At 35.2% G+C, this 21,463-nt stretch overlaps 3 protein-coding genes across 4 annotated transcripts in view; 2 read left to right on the top strand and 1 right to left on the bottom strand.

The window, feature by feature from the left end:
* Window positions 1-1,301: 1,301 nt before the first annotated feature.
* The window catches only part of LOC144973277 (glutathione peroxidase-like), a 37,051-nt gene continuing 16,889 nt past the window's right edge, over window positions 1,302-21,463 (bottom strand). For both annotated transcript variants that reach the window (XM_078915529.1, XM_078915528.1), the window contains exons 3-6: window positions 5,731-5,832; window positions 4,216-4,350; window positions 2,750-2,893; window positions 1,302-2,204 (exon numbers count right to left, since the gene is read on the bottom strand). In XM_078915529.1, the coding sequence (XP_078771655.1) occupies window positions 1,992-2,204; window positions 2,750-2,893; window positions 4,216-4,350; window positions 5,731-5,832 (594 nt within the window). In that variant the 3' untranslated portion in view covers window positions 1,302-1,991. The remainder of the gene's footprint in view (window positions 2,205-2,749; window positions 2,894-4,215; window positions 4,351-5,730; window positions 5,833-21,463) is intronic.
* On the top strand, window positions 8,995-12,982 carry LOC144973807 (uncharacterized). The gene is made up of 3 exons (XM_078916700.1): window positions 8,995-9,234; window positions 9,772-10,214; window positions 12,698-12,982. The coding sequence occupies exons 1-3, from the start codon at window positions 9,042-9,044 to the stop codon at window positions 12,980-12,982; spliced, it is 921 nt and encodes a 306-aa protein (XP_078772826.1). The 5' UTR covers window positions 8,995-9,041.
* On the top strand, window positions 13,112-14,933 carry LOC144974171 (uncharacterized). Its single transcript, XM_078917088.1, has 2 exons — window positions 13,112-13,351; window positions 13,885-14,933. The coding sequence occupies exons 1-2, from the start codon at window positions 13,159-13,161 to the stop codon at window positions 14,463-14,465; spliced, it is 774 nt and encodes a 257-aa protein (XP_078773214.1). The 5' UTR covers window positions 13,112-13,158; the 3' UTR covers window positions 14,466-14,933.

The raw sequence follows: 21,463 nt of genomic DNA, 5'->3' as shown, positions 1-21,463 counted from the left end.
TCTGCTACTAATTCAAGGGTAGATTGAAAAGTCTTGATGCAGCTTTTGTATTTTCAAAACTATAATAGATACGAAATTGACAAAGGTATCAAAGCAAAGCTTAGTTTATGTATGTCCTTCTGTTTATCATTTAAAATCTCAGCATAGTCACTGTTCCCATCCACAAGGAGCCACCAACAGTGCACCAGTTATTGCATTATTGAAGAGGAATTCACATGGCAAACTTGAGACCACTGAGTCATCTTCACCTGTACCTCGCCACCACTGCCAAAATTTGCCTCCTTGAGGTGTCTCATAATTTTTAAGAAAAGGAAAAACTCACTCGGAGCAAAATTGGTTCTTTGAAGGGGTGTTCTACGACTTTAAGAAAGCTCCCTCTTTCAATGTAATCATGCGTTTGTGTGAGCATTATCAGTATCCAACAGGCACATACTTTTCTGTAACCCAGAGTTTCTCGAACGATATATATCCAACTCTTCTCTATGAAATTCTAAGCCTTTGTGAAATTTCAGATTGTTTTATCTGACAATTGGCTTGGTTAAGTTTGTCAATTTGTTCTTGATTTGCTTTGTTGGATGCAGTTTGTGGACGACCACAGCAAACCTGCTCATTAATGTCGGAGGAAACAGCAACATTTTCAGTAAAGTAAAGCAGTTAACCCACCTTTGACCTGCTCGAATACCCGCTTTCAGCTGGGTGTTTTTTTTTTTACCCCCCATAGTGGGCAATGGGGTCACTTGCTGTATCTTCTATCCCTTTATACCTGATTTCCAACTTGCTTTCTGTCTTTGTCTTGGAATAAGACTAGATTTGTCCTGACCCTGGCAGGAGTCCTTGACTGGGAAGGAAACAGGCAGATGTATAGGTATAGTTTTTGGGGGATGATATGTTTTTCCCTCCTTTATGTACTGTAATAATGGCTTGTAAACATTTGAGTGTATTCCTTATTGAGATCCTGTGCTTATGTCTGGATGAGACATTTAGGTGATCTTGAACTAAGTGATAACATGCTCTTGAAATATACATTTCCTTCCTATATGAACCATTCCCCTGTCTGCCTTTTTCTCATCTGCTCTCAATTGTAAATCTAGAATAATTTGACTATTCCATTCCTTCCGTTTTACTGTCGCTGATGAAATGACCGACATATGTTGCAAGCGCCGCAAAACCCATAACATCATTAAACAAGACTTTCTGCTTTTTATCTACACGATTTTGTCCCACTTATCTGGCAGGAAATATCAATCATGATCATAAATAACAGTAATAGTTATCAAAGAGAAAAAAAAAACAACACAATATTAAACACCTCCAAACACATAATTTATTATTGCTCGATAAGATAAATCATTCAATTCCATATCAATGTTATAAATCTAATCAAAATATTTTATTCGAATGTAGGACAGGCTTGAAATTTATTAATGTCAGCTATAAATATCACGGCTGATACAAGGTGCAATTAGTATTGTTGTAGGTCTAGTTACAAAAACAATCACTCCAGACATAGAAAAATACTCGCATTTGATACAGAGGGAATGCACAAGTCTTTGTGTCGTATGCAAGCTATCAGCACCCCCTGGCAGACAGTCGCTGTTTTTAGGAGGTGCTTCATTCAATTTTCGTTTTCTGAGATGATCGTGAATGCTCTGGAGACCTAAGATTTATAAATACTCAACAACCCTATTTAGAGTTTCAAAACATTGTTATGGAACAGATTCATATATAAATAATAATATTAATAATTATAATAAATCAGGCCACGTTACTAGTTAAATCAAAGTGTAGTCACCATGATGTAGCTCATTCAGGAGCCATCACATATTTTGATAACAAAACTAATGATTTTAAATAGTTCATTCATCTTTGTGAGGATGTTTACAACGGATTACAAAATACGGCTGGAAAAAAATATTTTGGTCATTTAATGGAGGTAAAACATAAAAATGACAAGTTTACGTATATGAGTTAGGAATGGAGATCTTTGAGATCTAACCAGTGATTATATCCTGCCCTTCAGCCATGGCAGCTTCTATGTCCGTTGACAGGGAATATGGATCAACCTCGGGTGGTGCCCTCTTCTTTACTTTCCCATCCTTGCCAATCAAGAAGGTCTCCCAATTCCATTTCACATCGGATGATTTGATTGGTGAATAAAATAGTATTGATGAGATGAAGGTTGTGGTCGTAGGTGGGCAGTATTTCTGTGAATGATATTTTTTTTTAAACACAAGCTTAAAGAGTATTCTGTCAATAATGCATTCCTTTGTGAATCAACAGCGCTATACTGTAGCGTGTTGTGAATATTTACCGAATTGTCGGACTGGAGTCAGTGTATGTAGACTTCCAAATGACAATGTTCATCTGGATAGAAAAATCCAGCAAATTTGTTGATTTAAATTACGTAAATTAAAAAGTTGTGAAAGAACATTTGTTGAAATTAGTATCATAGATCTAGGATATAGCATGTTAGGAGGGAATGAACCCGAACGCTAGAATCATGCCATATCCAAGTTTAATACAAGGTTAGACAGCCTTTGTGACGAAATTGGAGCTTTTGTTTTGATAGTTCATATTTTATTGAAAAAGGATTAAGTTGAATCTAAAGTCCACTTTATCAGAAATAGTCTAATGATACCTTCAGTTGATTCATAATATAATGGTGGTGGTGGTAATAGTAGTAGTAGAAGCATTGGATGTACCTTTACCACGGTCGTGTTAGTAGAAGTTATTGTTTTGATATAGTTACCTTCAAATAAGTGTAGAGTGGGTGTTCCTTCGCCCCATTGACTTCGATCTTCTCAAACATTTGGAAGTTTGGTACGAAGTTGTTGCCTGGACGAACATACTTGACTCCGTTCAGAATCTCTGTTGCACTGCCTCCAGGCTCTTGCTGGGAACACAATTTTTAAAATGAAAATATTAATTATATTTCCATTTATGACAATAGACAATGTTGACCTTAATCGATGTGTTAAATAAGGTACTCAATCAGACGTATCAAAAACATACAAACATACTACGTTATATTGGAAAGTAACTCTCTCTCTCTCTCTCTCTCTCTCTCTCTCTCTCTCTCTCTCTCTCTCTCTCTCCCTCTCTCTCTCTCTCCCTCCCTCCCTCCCTCTCTCTCTCTCTCTCTCTCTCTCTCTCTCTCTCTCTCTCTCTCTCTCTCTCACACGAAGCCGTTAACTCCCAATTATTGGCAAAGTGTCTGATTGTATCGTGGATTAACGATTCAATTTCGTGACAAAGAGAGTGATTAATCCTTTATATCAGGCAGTATTTATTGCATAGTAAAGTCAAATTTTGATATCTCCTAAAAAGCTGTGTGTTAAACCAGCATTGGTGTTTTTGACATATTTTGGCCATTTTTGTTCCAAGTGTCTTGGTAGAGAAGACCTAGTACGAATTTGCATTTAATTTTTTTTTTTTTTATTGTTGTTTTTTAAAATGTTTTTTGTTGGGTTTTTTTTTTTTTGTTTTTGTTGTTTTTTCTTTCTTTCTGACAGCAATGGTTAAAAGCACTCTTTGATAGACCATTGTCCAATGTATTGGTAGCAAGTAATTGTTACTGTCCGCTTAGAAGTAGAGAAATACGGAAAAAATGTGGCTTCATCGGTCACATAGCGATATAAGACTTCTGCGACACTTTTAAGTCATATTGTGTGCATTTTAGAAACATGGCAATGGAATCAATGTAGTAGATCAATATCAAAGTCAACAATTAATTTGAAAACATCGATAGAAGCCTAAGGTAGCAGTGGCGAGGCAGCTCTTCCAGTTTCTTAAGAAATATGGTCTCCGTTGTCATTCGCAGTCATAATATACGTCCAATACGGAGAGTTGGGTCCATATTCCTGTATCTTTTATAAATGTTTATATAGCCATAGTTAAGCGATTCTGTATAATTTAATTGCGAACCTCTACCGGATTTGTCAGTGCTGGAATCAGTCTATGTATTTCCAAAATGGTAATGTTCGTCTGGACAGAAAAAAAAGCAACAAAACAAAAAAAGACATACCTCGGATTGTTGATTCAAATTACATTGACATTGTAACGAGAACGCTGATTATTTTGCTGTAGACTGAGTTGTTGGATTATGCCAATTTACCTACTAATTCACGTAATCGATTACAGTTGTGGTTGTAGATATAACGATAATGATGATGATGGTGATGATGTTAGAATTCATGATGGTAATGGAGAACTAACCAATTTGAATATATTACAAGGGAATCCCAGTACGACGAAATCCCCATTGGTCCCATACTTGGAATTGAGTGCATTCATTCCTAAGTAATGGGGGGTTAAACCTCAGTATGTCGCCACATTGACAATGAGGACTACCTGCATTGAGAATAATATAGGAAATGGCAATTATAATCGTGAATTATAATTTTGATGATGTTGTTCATAATGATGATGATGAGGAGGATGGTTATAAATATGAGGACTTAAAAAAACAGGAGGCGGTTCATGAGGAAACCTTTACCACGAGCCAAGGCTCCATGTGTATGATATATATATATATATATATATATATATATATATATATATATATATATATATATATATATATATATATATATATATATATATATATATATATATATATATATATATATATATATATTATATATCATATATATATATAATCATATATATATATATATATATATATATATATATATAATATATATATATATATATATAATATATATATATATATATATATATACGTGCCATATTTTGAACACTTTAAGGGAGATAATCCATTCACCAATTTCTCTCTTCTTATTTCAGACTAATAAAAATGTTACTGCTTGAAGCTCGAAGGAAATAATAACGATAAATTAAATAATGAATTGTAAGCTTCAATTTATTAGACGAAGACGGATACTGTGGACGTTTCGGGTTTCCCCTTTATCAACCAAAAAAAAAAGAAAAAGTTGCTGCTTGAAGCTCGAAGGAAAAAACGATACATATTGAATGATAAAGGGGAAACCCGAAACGTCCACAATGTCTGTCTTCGTCTAATGAATTGAAGCTTACAAGCCAAGATTTATTGTTATATATATAAATATATATATATATATATATATATATATATATATATATATATATATATATATATAGAGAGAGAGAGAGAGAGAGAGAGAGAGAGAGAGAGAGAGATGGTGATAGTGACATTAATTTTATGTATGAATATATGTCATTATGTATGTATGTATGGTTTCATCAGATTTCGACAGTGACAAATCCTCATTCAATAGTAACAGTAATCGACCGGACATTTTAAAAATTAACAAAGAAATGAAAAGAGCTCAAATTGTAGAAATCTCTGTCCCATTTGATGCCCATATCTAAGTCATTCCAAACCAAATTTGAAAAATACTTTCCTTTATGCGTGGAAATAAATGCCCTTGGATGTATGTATGTATGTGTGTATGTATGTATGTATGTATGTATGTATGTATGTATGTATGTATGTATGTATGTATGTATGTATGTATGTATGTATGTATGTATGTATGTATGTATGTATGTATATATGTATATATGTATGTATGTGTGTGTATGTATGTATGTATGTATGTATGTATGTATGTATGTATGTATGTATGTATGTATATATGTATGTATGTGTGTATGTGTGTGTGTGTGTATGTGTATGTATGTATGTAGGAATTCGTGTAGTATAAGCATAATGTGGTAATTAAGGTTTACCTTGCCCTTGTAGTCATTCAGACTGATAGTTTTTGTTTTATGGATATCCTTAGCCGAGAAACCATAGATAGTTGTGTTGTCACTGGTTGGTTGGTTGCAGTCCTGGAGTAGAAAAAAAAAAAACAAAAAGCAAGTATATGAATATAATATGCGCGGCTATTTGGTCTCGTGGTTTGACACTCTCCTGCGGATCTGAGCGGCGCATAGTTGAGTCCTTAGAAAAGGCTCTTTACTCGCATTCTCTTTCCGTCCTCAGGTGTAAAATGAGTATCTGGTCGTTGGCAGCGTTGTCTCTGTAGGAAAGATTGTAATATCGCTTACAGGCGTCATGTCTGTGTCACATAATTAGGTTATACTATCATATTATAGTAATCGAGTACATTGGGTGGATTAAAAAGTGGAAATAATAAACGGTTATTATTTTAGATGTTCAAGCAGACAAGACGTGTTTGTTGACTCTGTCATTGATTTAATAATATATAAGCCCACAATATGACATGGTGTCAGAAGTGAACGTTATTCCCAATGAATTACCATTCATTAGAGGAATATTTATACAGTTAAGTAATTTGTATTAGATAAATATATATTTTTTAATTCAATACTTGTCATACCCGTCCCAGCTTCATACGAGGTTAAATAGGTCACTCAACTATTTAAAGGATGCCTAAGTTTAACCCGCCAAATGAACTTAATTTTCAAAAGCCTGCATGGCAGGATTGGAAAGAGCGTTTTTCTAGATTTCGACTAGCAACGAAATTAAATAAAGATGAGGGGATAGTACAAGTCTCTACCTTGATCTACGCAATGGGACAAGAGGCAGAAAAGATTTTCAAGTCTTTTACATTTGAAAACGAAGAGGAGAAGGATGACTACGATGTCGTTCTTGCTAAATTTGAGGAATATTTCATCCCAAAGATAAATGTTATTTTTGAAAGAGCTAAATTCCACAAGAGAAATCAACAGGACAACGAATCCATTAAAGAATTTGTTTGGTCGCTGTATGAATTATCAGATCACTGTAACTTCAATGACAGAAACACGCAAATAAGAGACAGATTAGTCATAGGAATTCAAGATAAACATCTATGTGAAAAGCTTCAATTGAAAGAAGACTTAACCCTTGAAAAGGCCATTGAAATTTCGAGAAACCACGAATTAATTAAACAACAAAACTCAGAATGTTTAACCAGAGAAGTTGAGGCTATGAGCCTACGGAAAAAGCACCGGGAAGCACCGCCAATGAACGTGCAAATAGATTGCAGGAGACAAGGAGTATCCAGAAATCAAAATACTCAGAGAAACAATAAAAACAATTTCCCGTCCACAAGAGATAGGGGAGAGCCAATGTTATGCGGACGATGCGGAACAGTTCATCAGGCGAGAGCTTGTCCGGCTTATGGAAAAATTTGTTTGAAGTGTAAAAAGAAAAATCATTTCGCACGAAGATGTAAAAATAGAGCAGTAAAGTTAGGTGCCCCAAACGTAAACAATAACAAGTTGCTTGTGATTTCCGTTAGGGACCGGAATAATTTACGCACAATATAGGTCTCCCAATTTTGTAGTTTGAGTTGTAGGCAATACACTTTCAGTATTGAAAACATGTTTACATAAAATCTAACAGTTGCAGGCTAAATTATTATGAAAATCAGGCTCCGAATAATTCTCGTTTTGTTCACACCAGCGCAATAATTTGCTCTGGTCTAAAAATAGATAGACTGTAACTTTTGATAAATTTTAGAAAATTTTACCTTTTGTTCCATAAAATATCCATATCTAGACATTATTTGATGCATGATCGAGTATTTATGAATATGTGTTTCTTTTGCCACCTAACAGCCAAATTTTAAAGGTTATTTTTTTCTATTATTTACATTGGAACGTGAGCTGTCAAGACAGGAACATGTGGTTTGCCACGTGCTTCTCGACCTTTGTTTACGTTTGGGGCACCTAACTTTACTGCTCTATCGGAGCGACATGTATCGATACCGAAATACAAGAGGACAACTTCTTAGGGTCAGTTCGAGACAAGGAGAGAGGTGAACTTGCGTGGAGTGTGAAATTATCAATCAACGGCAAGCTTGTCAACTTCAAAATTGACACGGGGGCAGACGTATCAATTATGCCGAAACACATTTTCAAGACCTTAAACTTGGAAAAGAAACTTCACGAGACTGATAATATATTGCAAAGTCCCGCAGGTAGATTAAATACAATCGGATTCTTTGTGCAGCCTGTCACGTACAAGACCAACCATTATAATCTCAGAATTGTTGTTGTTGACACGGAAAGTCCACATTGCCTCTTGAGCATATCACTCTAGAGACGTGCAGTTCGAGCGACCGTGGCCAAAAAAATCTGGAAGGCCCATGGTTTTTTTGAACTGGGGGAAGGGGCGAGAGTTGAGTTACCTCGGTTAGCTGCATGATATGGCATTAATTACATTACTCAAACACGCTCGCACGCATACCAAAGCAATCTAGAGTTTTAAGACTAAAACGCGCGCGCACACACACACACACACACACACACACACACACGCACACATACACACACTTAGCATCACCTAGGTCAAGTAGTGCCATATGTCACACTTTTAAGAATTCAGTCTTGTTTGTACATATTGACCACTTGTAGTTGTGGATCGCCCTTATTCTGTTGTTCATTTTCATGGAGTGACCATTAAGTTTTGTTGTAGTTGTGAATTACCGTTGTTTATTGCTCATTTTCCCTGTACAATGGATTCGGCAATGAATTTTAAGCAAATAATAAACATTTTATCATATTTTTTTATCAATAATAACCGAAAATGCCTCGAAAATGTTCTGTTTTTGTTTGCACTTCAAATTATAGACATGGCGAAAAGACAACTGTATATAAATTTCCTTCGGATCCAATTGAGAGACAAATATGGATTAATGCACTGCCAAATAAAATCGATTCGAGTGATGTTACAGACTATATGGGTATCTGTGCCAACCATTGGCATCATGATGCTCCTATGAGACGGAAATCAAAGTATCCTTCACCTGCTATTCCTCCAAATAAACGGCCAAATACAATACCCCCTTCTTGTTTGCGAAAAACAGCACCATCTCGTCAGACATTAAATTCGACAAGTGAATTTAGAGACTAACGTCAGGATATTGATGAGTTATCAATTTTTTTTTAAAGAAAGATTTATTTGAAAATACAGAAAATGAGTTGGGAAAGACCTTTAAAGATTGTTTTGTTCAAGAGATTTCCTCTCATGGTGTTGTTGGACTTCTTCAGATTCTGAGTTTAGTCTTCATAGTCGTGCTAGGATCGGTATGGTCCACTCATTTAGTATCTACTTTACAGTTAAAGAGGTGAACGATGATCACAGCATCAGGTCAATTCAATATGAGGGTTTCTTTGGAATTAAACAAAGCCAACACCAGACTTTCTCAGATGGAACCTTAAAGCGTTGGAGTGAACTTACAGAAATACTTCGATTCTACACACTGGACTCCCAACTAGAAGGTGAGTTAACCTACTATTTTAATTTTTAAATGCGTTAGCGTCAGTTTTATTATCAACGTGAACATAATAATAATAATAATAATATATAATAATAATAATAATAATAATAATAATAATAATAATAATAATAATAATAATAATTATAATAATAATAATAATAATAATAATAATAATAATAATAATAATAATAATAATAATGACGACGACGAGGACGATGATGATAATAATAGTATCAATAATAATAATAATAATAATAATAATAATAATAATAATAATAATAATAATAATAATAATAACAATAATGATAATGATAATAATGATGTTGATGATGATGATGATGATGATGATGATGATGATGATGATGATGATGATGATGATGATGATGATAAGAACTATTACCCTTGTTGTGTTGCTGTTGTTTTTGATTCGTTATAGATTCATGAAATCAAAATTTTGAAATGCATTTTAAAAATAAAATTCATTGTTTCCAATCATGTATCGTCTATTTCATTATCTTCTACTTTTTTTTCATTGCAGATGAAGAAAATGAATCCTCAATAGAGAAGTCTAAGGCTATCCAGAAATTTATAGAACGCCAGATTCAGCTCCTGAATTCTCAGAAAAATCAACGGATTTACTGTCCAGATGATTTAATTCTTGCTTTTTCGTGGTGCACGAGGTCAAGAGTGCTATATTCTTCTTTACGTGGTCACCTTTATCTCCCTTCTAAGTCCACCCTAGGAAAAATTACACGACAAACCAAAAATGTAGCAGATTTCACCATCTATTCTAAATTTTTCCAACAGCAGGAACTACGAAGCAGAGCGTGTGTTGTGCCAAACTCTTATTTAACAGAGTATTTTAATTCTAGGGACAGGGATGGTTTATCTTCACCGTGCGAGTTGTTTTTAGAATTTTCACTCCTTTCATATTGTTTCTTTGTTAACAATAAATCAAAAATATGGAGGGCAAGATTAGCCGTAATTCTTGGCAATTTTAGATGTTCAACAGACAAACTTTGTTGATTTTGTCATTTATTTAATAATTTTAACCCCCAAAATGACCCAAATGGTCAAAATGAAAATTTTCCCCAAAGAATTAAACCCTTCATTTAAAAAATATTTAACAGTTATAATTTTTTTTTAGATAAATATTATATTTTTTAATTCAATACTTTCCCTAAACCCTCCCCCCTTCATAAAAATTAAATAGTCACTCAACATTTAAAGGGTGCCTAAGTTTTAACCCCCAAATAACTTAATTTTCAAAACCTCATGGGGAGGGTTGGGAAAAAACGTTTTTTTAGATTTTTGACTAGCAACAAATTAAATAAAGAGAGGGGATAGTAACAAGTCTCTACCTTGATCTACCAATGGGGCAAAGCAGAAAAAATTTTTAAGTCTTTTACCCTTTTAAAAAGAAGGGGAAAGGGGACTACAAAGTCGTTCTTTCCCAAATTTGAGGGAAAATTTCATCCCAAATAAAATTTTTTTTTTTGAAAACTAAATTTCCCCAAGAAAATCAACAGGGCAACAAATCCATTGAAGGGAAATTTTTTTGGCCCGTATAATTATCAACCCCTGTAACTTCAATGGGGAAAAAAACACGCAAAAAAGAGACCCGATTTTCCCTAGGAAATTCCCAAAATAAACATCTATTGAAAAAACTTCAATTTTTAAAAAGACTTAACCCTTGAAAAGGCCTTTTAAATTTCCCAGAAACCACAATTAATTTAAAAAAACAAAACTCAAATGTTTTAAACCCAAAAAGTTGAGGCAAAGAGCCTTTTCGGAAAAAACACCGGGGAAACAAACCCCCAATGAACGTGCAAATAGATTGCAGGAACAAGGGGGTAACCAGAAATCAAAAAACTCAGGGGAAACAAAAAAAAACAATTTCCCGCCACAAAGATAGGGGGGAAACCAAGTTATTCGGACGATGCGGGGAAAAGTTCAACAGGGGGAGCTTGTTTCCGGGTTTTGGGGAAAAATTTTTTTGAATGTAAAAAGAAAAATCATTTTTGCACGAAGATGTAAAAATTTCAAAGGATATAGAAACATAAAAATTAGGTTTCCCCAGGAAAGTAAACAATAACAATTTCTGGTATTTTTTCCCTTTTGGGGGCCGGAATAATTTTTCGCACAATATAGGTTTTTCCCCCAATTTTTTAGGGTTTTAGTTGTAGGCAATACACTTTCAGTATTGAAAATATGTTTACATAAAATCTAACAGTTGCAGGCTAAATTATTATGAAAATCAGGCTCCGAATAATTCTCGTTTTGTTCACACCAGCGCAATAATTTGCTCTGGTCTAAAAATAGATAGACTGTAACTTTTGATAAATTTTAGAAAATTTTACCTTTTGTTCATAAAATATCCATATCTAGACATTATTTGATTGCATGATCGAGTATTTATGAATATGTGTTTTCTTTTGCCACCTAACAGCCAAATTTTAAAGGTTATTTTTTTCTATTATTTACATTGGAACGTGAGCTGTCAAGACAGGAACATGTGGTTTGCCACGTGCTTCTCGACCTTTGTTTACGTTTGGGGCACCTAACTTTACTGCTCTATCGGAGCGACATGTATCGATACCGAAATACATAGGGACAACTTCTTAGGGTCAGTTCGAGACAAGGAGAGAGGTGAACTTGCGTGGAGTGTGAAATTATCAATCAACGGCAAGCTTGTCAACTTCAAAATTGACACGGGGGCAGACGTATCAATTATGCCGAAACACATTTTCAAGACCTTAAACTTGGAAAAGAAACTTCACGAGACTGATAATATATTGCAAAGTCCCGCAGGTAGATTAAATACAATCGGATTCTTTGTGCAGCCTGTCACGTACAAGACCAACCATTATAATCTCAGAATTGTTGTTGTTTACACGGAAAGTCCACATTGCCTCTTGAGCATATCACTCTAGAGACGTGCAGTTCGAGCGACCGTGGCCAAAAAAAATCTGGAAGGCCCATGGTTTTTTTGAACTGGGGGAAGGGGCGAGAGTTGAGTTACCTCGGTTAGCTGCATGATATGGCATTAATTACATTACTCAAACACGCTCGCACGCATACCAAAGCAATCTAGAGTTTTAAGACTAAAACGCGCGCGCACACACACACACACACACACACACACACACACGCACACATACACACACTTAGCATCACCTAGGTCAAGTAGTGCCATATGTCACACTTTTAAGAATTCAGTCTTGTTTGTACATATTGACCACTTGTAGTTGTGGATCGCCCTTATTCTGTTGTTCATTTTCATGGAGTGACCATTAAGTTTTGTTGTAGTTGTGAATTACCGTTGTTTATTGCTCATTTTCCCTGTACAATGGATTCGGCAATGAATTTTAAGCAAATAATAAACATTTTATCATATTTTTTTATCAATAATAACCGAAAATGCCTCGAAAATGTTCTGTTTTTGTTTGCACTTCAAATTATAGACATGGCGCGAAAAGACAACTGTATATAAATTTCCTTCGGATCCAATTGAGAGACAAATATGGATTAATGCACTGCCAAATAAAATCGATTCGAGTGATGTTACAGACTATATGGGTATCTGTGCCAACCATTGGCATCATGATGCTCCTATGAGACGGAAATCAAAGTATCCTTCACCTGCTATTCCTCCAAATAAACGGCCAAATACAATACCCCCTTCTTGTTTGCGAAAAACAGCACCATCTCGTCAGACATTAAATTCGACAAGTGAATTTAGAGACTAACGTCAGGATATTGATGAGTTATCAATTTTTTTTTTAAAGAAAGATTTATTTGAAAATACAGAAAATGAGTTGGGAAAGACCTTTAAAGATTGTTTTGTTCAAGAGATTTCCTCTCATGGTGTTGTTGGACTTCTTCAGATTCTGAGTTTAGTCTTCATAGTCGTGCTAGGATCGGTATGGTCCACTCATTTAGTATCTACTTTACAGTTAAAGAGGTGAACGATGATCACAGCATCAGGTCAATTCAATATGAGGGTTTCTTTGGAATTAAACAAAGCCAACACCAGACTTTCTCAGATGGAACCTTAAAGCGTTGGAGTGAACTTACAGAAATACTTCGATTCTACACACTGGACTCCCAACTAGAAGGTGAGTTAACCTACTATTTTAATTTTTAAATGCGTTAGCGTCAGTTTTATTATCAACGTGAACATAATAATAATAATAATAATAATAATAATAATAATAATAATAATAATAATAATAATAATAATAATAATAATAATTTATAATAATAATAATAATAATAATAATATAATAATAATAATATAATAATAATAATGACGACGACGAGGACGATGATGATAATAATAGTATCAATAATAATAATAATAATAATAATAATAATAATATAATAATATAATAATAATAATAATAATAACAATAATGATAATGATAATAATGATGTTGATGATGATGATGATGATGATGATGATGATGATGATGATGATGATGATGATGATGATGATGATAAGAACTATTACCCTTGTTGTGTTGCTGTTGTTTTTGATTCGTTATAGATTCATGAAATCAAAATTTTGAAATGCATTTTAAAAATAAAATTCATTGTTTCCAATCATGTATCGTCTATTTCATTATCTTCTACTTTTTTTTCATTGCAGATGAAGAAAATGAATCCTCAATAGAGAAGTCTAAGGCTATCCAGAAATTTATAGAACGCCAGATTCAGCTCCTGAATTCTCAGAAAAATCAACGGATTTACTGTCCAGATGATTTAATTCTTGCTTTTTCGTGGTGCACGAGGTCAAGAGTGCTATATTCTTCTTTACGTGGTCACCTTTATCTCCCTTCTAAGTCCACCCTAGGAAAAATTACACGACAAACCAAAAATGTAGCAGATTTCACCATCTATTCTAAATTTTTCCAACAGCAGGAACTACGAAGCAGAGCGTGTGTTGTGCCAAACTCTTATTTAACAGAGTATTTTAATTCTAGGGACAGGGATGGTTTATCTTCACCGTGCGAGTTGTTTTTAGAATTTTCACTCCTTTCATATTGTTTCTTTGTTAACAATAAATCAAAAATATGGAGGGCAAGATTAGCCGTAATTCTTGGCAATTTTGCAGAGACATTTGCAATCGATGTGTGTGTTCCTGTAAAGGCTATTCTATGCCTGTCCAATATATTTATGAAGAGATTTTCAATTTTCAATTCGAAGAAGCAGTCGGATAAAGGAAGATGAACAAACTGAGGTCACAGTAATTGTTATATCAGCTCTATTTCTTTGTGGATATCAATTTATCATCCTCATTATCATCATCATCATCATCATCATCATCGTCATCATCATCATCATCATCATCATCAGTCCCACCACTACCAACATCACCGTCTTTGCAACCATCATTATATTCATCTTCATTCACCACCACTACCTCCCCCATCACCACCACCATCATCATCATTCTCATTATCATCATCTTTGTCATTATCTATCAGAATCATTATTGTCAATATATATTAGCATCAGCAATCACCGCAATCACCTTCACTTTCTTCATCATTGTCATTAATATATCAGTATCATCTTTATTGCCCTCACCACCATCAATATCATCATCATCATCTTCACCTTCTTCTTCATCATCATCATCATCATCATCATCATCATCATCATCATCATCATCATCATCATCATCATCATCATCATTTTCCATCACTACCAGCATAATCGTCTTTCCGATCATCATCATATCCATCTTTATTCACCACCACTACCACCACCATCCTATTTAAATTATTAGCATCATTATTATCATTATCATCATCTTCATTCGTAGTCTATGTCACTATATATCAGTGTCATCATTATTGTCATCACAACCATAAATATCACCATTATTTTCACCTTCATCATTATTGTCATTATCTATCAGCATCGTCTTTATTGCCATCACCACTAATATCATCTTCATCTTCATCATATCTCCATTATCTACCAACCCCAGCTTTATTGTCGACACCACCATCAATGTCATCACCAACTTCACCTTCATCATAATCGTCATTATCTATCACCATCATCGTTACACCAGTTTCATCACCAGCACCATTATCTTCACTACCACAACCATCAACCTCACCAACGTATATTATCAATTGTCTTCAACATCGTCACCACCACTATCTTTTTTATTCATATTGCTATTGAAGCAGCTTTTTGTGTCAATCATATTCTCATATTTCTGCTGTGTCATCTGTAGGGGGCATAAATGAGAATTGTTCTTCAAATTTATGCAATCTTATCTAAAGCAATGTGTTAATATTGTCACTTTAAATGAGTTTTATAAAGAAATGAGCTTGGTCATTATACAAAATCTATTTTGAATATTATCATCATCAATGCCATCCTCCTCTTCCTAATTTTCATCATCATCATCATCATCATCATCATCATCATCATCATCATCATCATCATCATCATCATCATCATCATCATCATCATCATCATCCTTATACACCCCTATCTTGAGTATTAAAATATATTTCTGTAGTTAGTCTTATTTATTGTATTTATAATATTTGTATATAAATATAATGTGTGTGTGTGTGTGTGTGTGTATGTGCGTGTGTGAGTGTTTTTGTGTGAGTGTTTGTGTGTGTGTGTCTATTTTGAATATTATCATCATCAATCTCATCCTCCTCTATATCATCCTCATCATCATCATCATCATCATCATCATCATCATCATCGTCATTATCATCATCATCATCATCATCATCATGATCATCCTTATACACCCCTTTCTTATTAAAATATATTTGTGTAGTTAGTCTTATTTGATGTATTTATAGTATTTGTATATAAATATAGTGTGTGTGTGTGTGTGTGTGTGTGTGTGTGTGTGTGTATAATTATTGTATGACTTTTATTTGAAAGAAGTTAAATTCATCATTCTCATTATCATCGTCATCATCGCCATCTTGATATCAAGTAATTATATACTAATTCAATAAATTATTGTACATCTATTATTAATATTCTCTGCATGAAACTGAACCAATTATTGGCCTGCCGTTGCCTACGTATTAACTAATTTGAAACATTGTAAAAAACAAACAAACTAGTATTATTATCATCATCATATTCGTCGCTGATACCATCATTTATTTTGATCCCTCTCTCTCTCTCTCTCTCTCTCTCTCTCTCTCTCTCTCTCTCTCTCTCTCTCTCTCTCTCTCCTCTCTCTCTCTCCCACTCCTCCCACTCTGTAAAAAAACTATTATTATTATTATTATTATTATCATCATCATCATCATCATCATCATCATCTTCGCTCGTACTATCACTTCCATTCAAAAATTATTATCATGTATATTTTTATAAAATAAACTTTAATTGCACTTTTTGCTTGCAAATCTTATTTTATGTGTTCAACGTTTGATTTTCATTAAATGTAGAAGTTTGAGAGAGAGAGAGAGAGAGAGAGGAGAGAGAGAGAGAGAGAGAGAGAGAGAGAGAGAGAGAGAGAGAGAGAGAGAGAGAGAGAGAGAGTTACGTGCTATCAGCGGGACTCGTGGGCCTTCTAGTTTTCACGCCAGATTCCCGACGAGTCGGCATGTGTATAGATAGCATTGCTCTTGAGCCGCGAGGATTCAGAAAGACTTAAGTTGGTAACCCGAATAAACGCAATCCAAATTCCTAGAACTGTCTTCGCCGCCACAGGGATAATGAAAACACAACCCGTAAAAATTGAGCTAAATGAAAATGCAGTGCCGTATGTAACAACTGTACCAAGGCGTATACCAATCCCATTATTGGAAAAGGTGAAAAAGGAATTAGAAAGAATGAGTAGCATGGGGAAAATTGAAGAAATTACAGAACCAACGGAATGGTGTGCACCCATTGTTGTTGTTCCAAAACCTGGAAGTGACCAAATTCGACTTTGCGTCGATTTGACTAAGTTAAATAAAGCAGTCAAAAGAGAAAGATTTACACTACCTACTGTAGATGACATTGCTCACAAATTATCAGGAGCAAAGTATTTTAGCCGAATTGATTGCGCCTCCGGATTCTGGCAAATACCCTTAGAGGAAACGAGCGCAAAACTAACAACTTTTATTACACCTTATGGCAGATATTACTTCAAAGTCTTACCATTTGGTATCACCAGCGCAAGTGAGATTTTTCAGAGAAAAATGAAAGAGCTTATAAAAGACTGTGAAGGCTCAGATTGTTTTATTGATGACGTCATTATTTTTGGACGCACAGAAGAGGAACATGACAAAAGATTGCATGAAGTTCTTAAAGAAATTGAAAAGTCAGGGCTGAAACTAAATAAAGAAAAATGCGAATTTAAGAGGACAGAAATAAAAATTTTAGGATTTAAAATAAACAAAGACGGCATGACACCTGATGATGAGAAAATCAGGGCAGTACAAGAATTAAGTGATCCAAAGAATGTATCGGAACTTAAAAGTATCCTGGGAATCATCAATTTCCTAGGAAGGCACTTACCGAACTTATCGACAACCTTAAAACCTTTATATGATTTGCTGAAGAAGACTGCCACATGGTACTGGGGACCTCAACAAGTAGAGGCTCTTAACAAAGTCAAGTCGATAATTACGAATGCACCAGTGCTTGCTTTCTATGATCATCTAAAACCAACTATTGTCACAGCCGATAGTAGCTCATACGGAATGGGAGGAGCGCTACTTCAAAAACATGGAGACGAAATACGACCAGTCGCATACTGCTCTCGAACCCTTACTCCTACAGAAAGAGGATATGCGCAAATAGAGAAGGAAACGTTAGTCTCTGTATGGGCGTGTGAAAAGTTTTCCAGATTTTTAATAGGCTTGAAGTCGTTCACACTTGAGACGGATCACAAACCAATCGTACCACTCATAAATACAAAAGACCTTGACCGAACACCTCTGAGATGTCAACGGCTACTGATGAGACTTATGAGATTTAATCCTATTGCAATCTATAAACCAGGAAAGACTTACATTTGGCAGACACTCTGTCTAGAAAGCCACTCCAGATTGAAGATAAAACGTTGGAAATGGATGTTAATGCGTATGTAAATAGCATTGAAACACACCTGTGGAATGCAGACTTGGATGTCATAAGAAAGAAGTCAGAAGAAGAAGGTGAAATGAGCCAACTGAAAGGACTAATCGAACAAGGTTGGCCGAAACACAAAAATAATGTACCTGTAAGCTTGAAGAAGTACTACGAAGAGAGAGGCAGCATGAGTACACTTCATGGTCTCGTAGTTAAAGATAAGCGCATTGTTATCCCGCAAAGCATGAGAAAGGATGTTCTGAAACAAATACACGAGGGGCACCAAGGATTCAATAAATGCCGTGAACGAGCAAGACAATCAGTGTGGTGGCCCAACATCAACAAGGAAATACTAAGCATGATCGAAAATTGGAAGCAATGTGAAGAAGCAAGACCGACTAACAGGAAGGAGACACTGAAGCCAACACCTCTACCAGAGAGAGCGTGGCAAAAAGCAGCTGCAGATTTATTCTACCACAAGAATAAAACATTCATTGTCTTAATCGACTATTATTCACGCTACGTTGAAATTGGATACCTGCCAAACCAGAGTTCCGTCACCACAATTCTGAAGCTAAAAAGTTTCTTTGCACGCCACGGAATTCCTGAAATCCTGATCACAGACAATGGACCGCAGTTTAGCAGCAGAGAATTTAAGCAATTTTCGAGAGAATGGCGATTCAAGCATCAGACTACTTCGCCACATTACCCGCAAGCTAATGGACAAGCAGAACGTGCTGTACAGATAGCAAAGAAAATATTAAGTCAAAAAGACCCTTTCACTGCGTTGCTTGCGTACAGAAACTCAAAACACACGTCGACGCAATTTACTCCATCTATGCTTAGCATGGGAAGAGAATTGAGAACAACAATTCCAGTTTTACCAGACAACCTGCTACCTCAACACATTAGACCGAACATTGTCCAACAAAATGACGAAATCAGCAAATTCGCATACAAGACACAGTTCGACCGAAGGCATGGTGCTAGAGACTTACCACCATTGCAACCACAGGATCGAGTTTTAATCAAACTGTATGACAGGAAAGGATGGACAACGCCAGGTCGTATAATAAACGTACAACCAACACCAAGATCGTACACAGTGGACACAGGCACGTCCGTTTTAAGAAGAAATCGTCGACACATGATGCCTACAAGGCACAATAGGCCCTTAGCTACTACGTCTGGCAACACAATGGAGTGGGACGACAACAGCTATAATTCCAACCTCGACCCTTCCCCCAGAAATGAGGAAGAGCGTGAAGCCAATTGTCCTGTAACAGACGTTGGCAATAATGCCAATGATGCTATTACACAATCTTCATCCCAACCATACGTCACGCGAAGTGGGAGAAGAATAATTAGACCAGCTCGTTACCGACAGTAACAGCAAATGTGTGTTAATATTAATGTTGTAATAGATAAAACATGGCCTGTAGGTTTGGTTATCAAACCGATCTGATTAGCAATTAATTAAGTTGTCTGACTAGCAGACTTAGGGACTCAAGAAAACTGAACAATCTTCATAAATTCGAACATTCGGCATTTAATGGACTGTTTTGAATTGGCATTCAATGATAATCATATACTAGGAATAATATGTGAATGTGTGTGATAGGTAGGCTGCATTCATTTGGATTAAATTACAAGATCAAGACCAAGATATTATATTTTTAACTTAAAAGGGGAGATGTCACATAATTAGGTTATACTATCATATTATAGTAATCGAGTACATTGGGTGGATTAAAAAGTGGAAATAATAAACGGTTATTATTTTAGATGTTCAAGCAGACAAGACGTGTTTGTTGACTCTGTCATTGATTTAATAATATATAAGCCCACAATATGACAGTCTGGTCCTACATGTTAAGTGGCTTAAACTTAAACGGTAGGCTAGGGACCCCTTGTAAAGCGTTTTGAGCACGTTTAGTGGCCATTGTACTTTATATAAGTGCTCATGGCTTTTGATTGATTTTTTGTTATTGTTTAGCGTTCAAATTTGGGAAGGAGGGGAGGGGAGGGGGGGGGGGGGAATCTCGTAGAGTTCTGGGTAAAGACGCAGAATAAAACAGTTTATCTAATTTGATTCATGAAAAGGATTTCGAAAACACCCCAAACGACGAGTCAAAATTTGTACAGCTAGATAATTTCCATTGTCACTATGTGGCATGGAATGCGGATGAATCAGAGAACCAAAAAAAAAAAAAAAAAGAAATAAAAAAAAAAAAGAACATAAAATAAAATAAATAAATAAAATTAATGGACTGACGAATTATTTTAACAATTATCTTTGGGGTATCAATTTGATATTAACGACAACGACCCGTAAAAAAAAAACGACTTGTTTTTATGATAGAAGGATTCAGTTGTAATCACTTGTTAAAGAGTCGTTTTCATACATCTATAATCATAGGCGAATCATCATCATCATCATCATCATCATTATCATCATCAACATCATCTTCCTCTTCTCCTCCTTCTCCTTCTCCTCCTCCTCCTCCTCCTCCTCCTCCTCCTCCTCCTCCTAATCTAGCGGAAAGTCGAAACCTCGTGAGCTGGAGATCTTTACAAAATTTCTCTGACTGATTAAAAACAATAAGGTCACAATTCGTGTGTGTGTTGGTAACGACTGTAATAGCATACAGATGTATTTTAGAGCTGTTTGCCCAAATAAACGCATATTATTATCAAATGCAAAGCTCTTAGACTAGAAAATCTTTATAGAATTTGAAGACATAGAATAATAATTGACTGATGTAAACATTGAGTGATCTACACAAGACCTACTATACGCGTTAAGTAAATCTCTAACTCATGAAAATTGCATGTGAAAATGGTGGCTAATCGGAGGGAGGCATGACTCTCATTAGTTATTCATGACTCGTCGTCTCAAAGCGATTTTGTGTTAGAATCGACGTATACATATAATATGAAGGTCTGACATCCGAACCCATTTATGGGCCTAGTTTAACATTGTTGTAATGGACAATATTTTGCGTCATTGTTTGAGATTTCTATGACAACAATGAGTCCATAAGGAATTGGGTTATCAGACCTGCAAATAAGTGCACGTCGGTTAGAATAATATTGACGTTGAAAATTGAATTTATCGCCAAATATGTAATAAGACGGGTTCTCGATAGCTCAGTTGGTAGCGCACT

Source organism: Berghia stephanieae, chromosome 5 (genome assembly GCF_034508935.2).
Source record: "Berghia stephanieae isolate SIO BIC M18660-M18661 chromosome 5, UCSD_Bste_1.3, whole genome shotgun sequence".
In the NCBI taxonomy this organism is placed as follows: Eukaryota; Metazoa; Mollusca; class Gastropoda; order Nudibranchia; family Aeolidiidae; genus Berghia; species Berghia stephanieae.
The sequence above is the reverse complement of the archived record's forward strand: the minus strand, read 5'-3'. Positions and strand labels throughout refer to the sequence as shown.

Bases quoted from the DNA above. Each gene is read 5' to 3' on its own strand.
- LOC144974171 (XM_078917088.1), top strand. From the start codon at position 13,159: ATGGTCCACTCATTTAGTATCTACTTTACAGTTAAAGAGGTGAACGAT. The intron at 13,352-13,884 runs GTGAGTTAACCT...TTTTCATTGCAG, and splicing joins ACTGGACTCCCAACTAGAAG to ATGAAGAAAATGAATCCTCA.
- LOC144973807 (XM_078916700.1), top strand. From the start codon at position 9,042: ATGGTCCACTCATTTAGTATCTACTTTACAGTTAAAGAGGTGAACGAT. The intron at 9,235-9,771 runs GTGAGTTAACCT...TTTTCATTGCAG, and splicing joins ACTGGACTCCCAACTAGAAG to ATGAAGAAAATGAATCCTCA. The intron at 10,215-12,697 runs GTAATTCTTGGC...TTCAAATTATAG, and splicing joins TATGGAGGGCAAGATTAGCC to ACATGGCGCGAAAAGACAAC.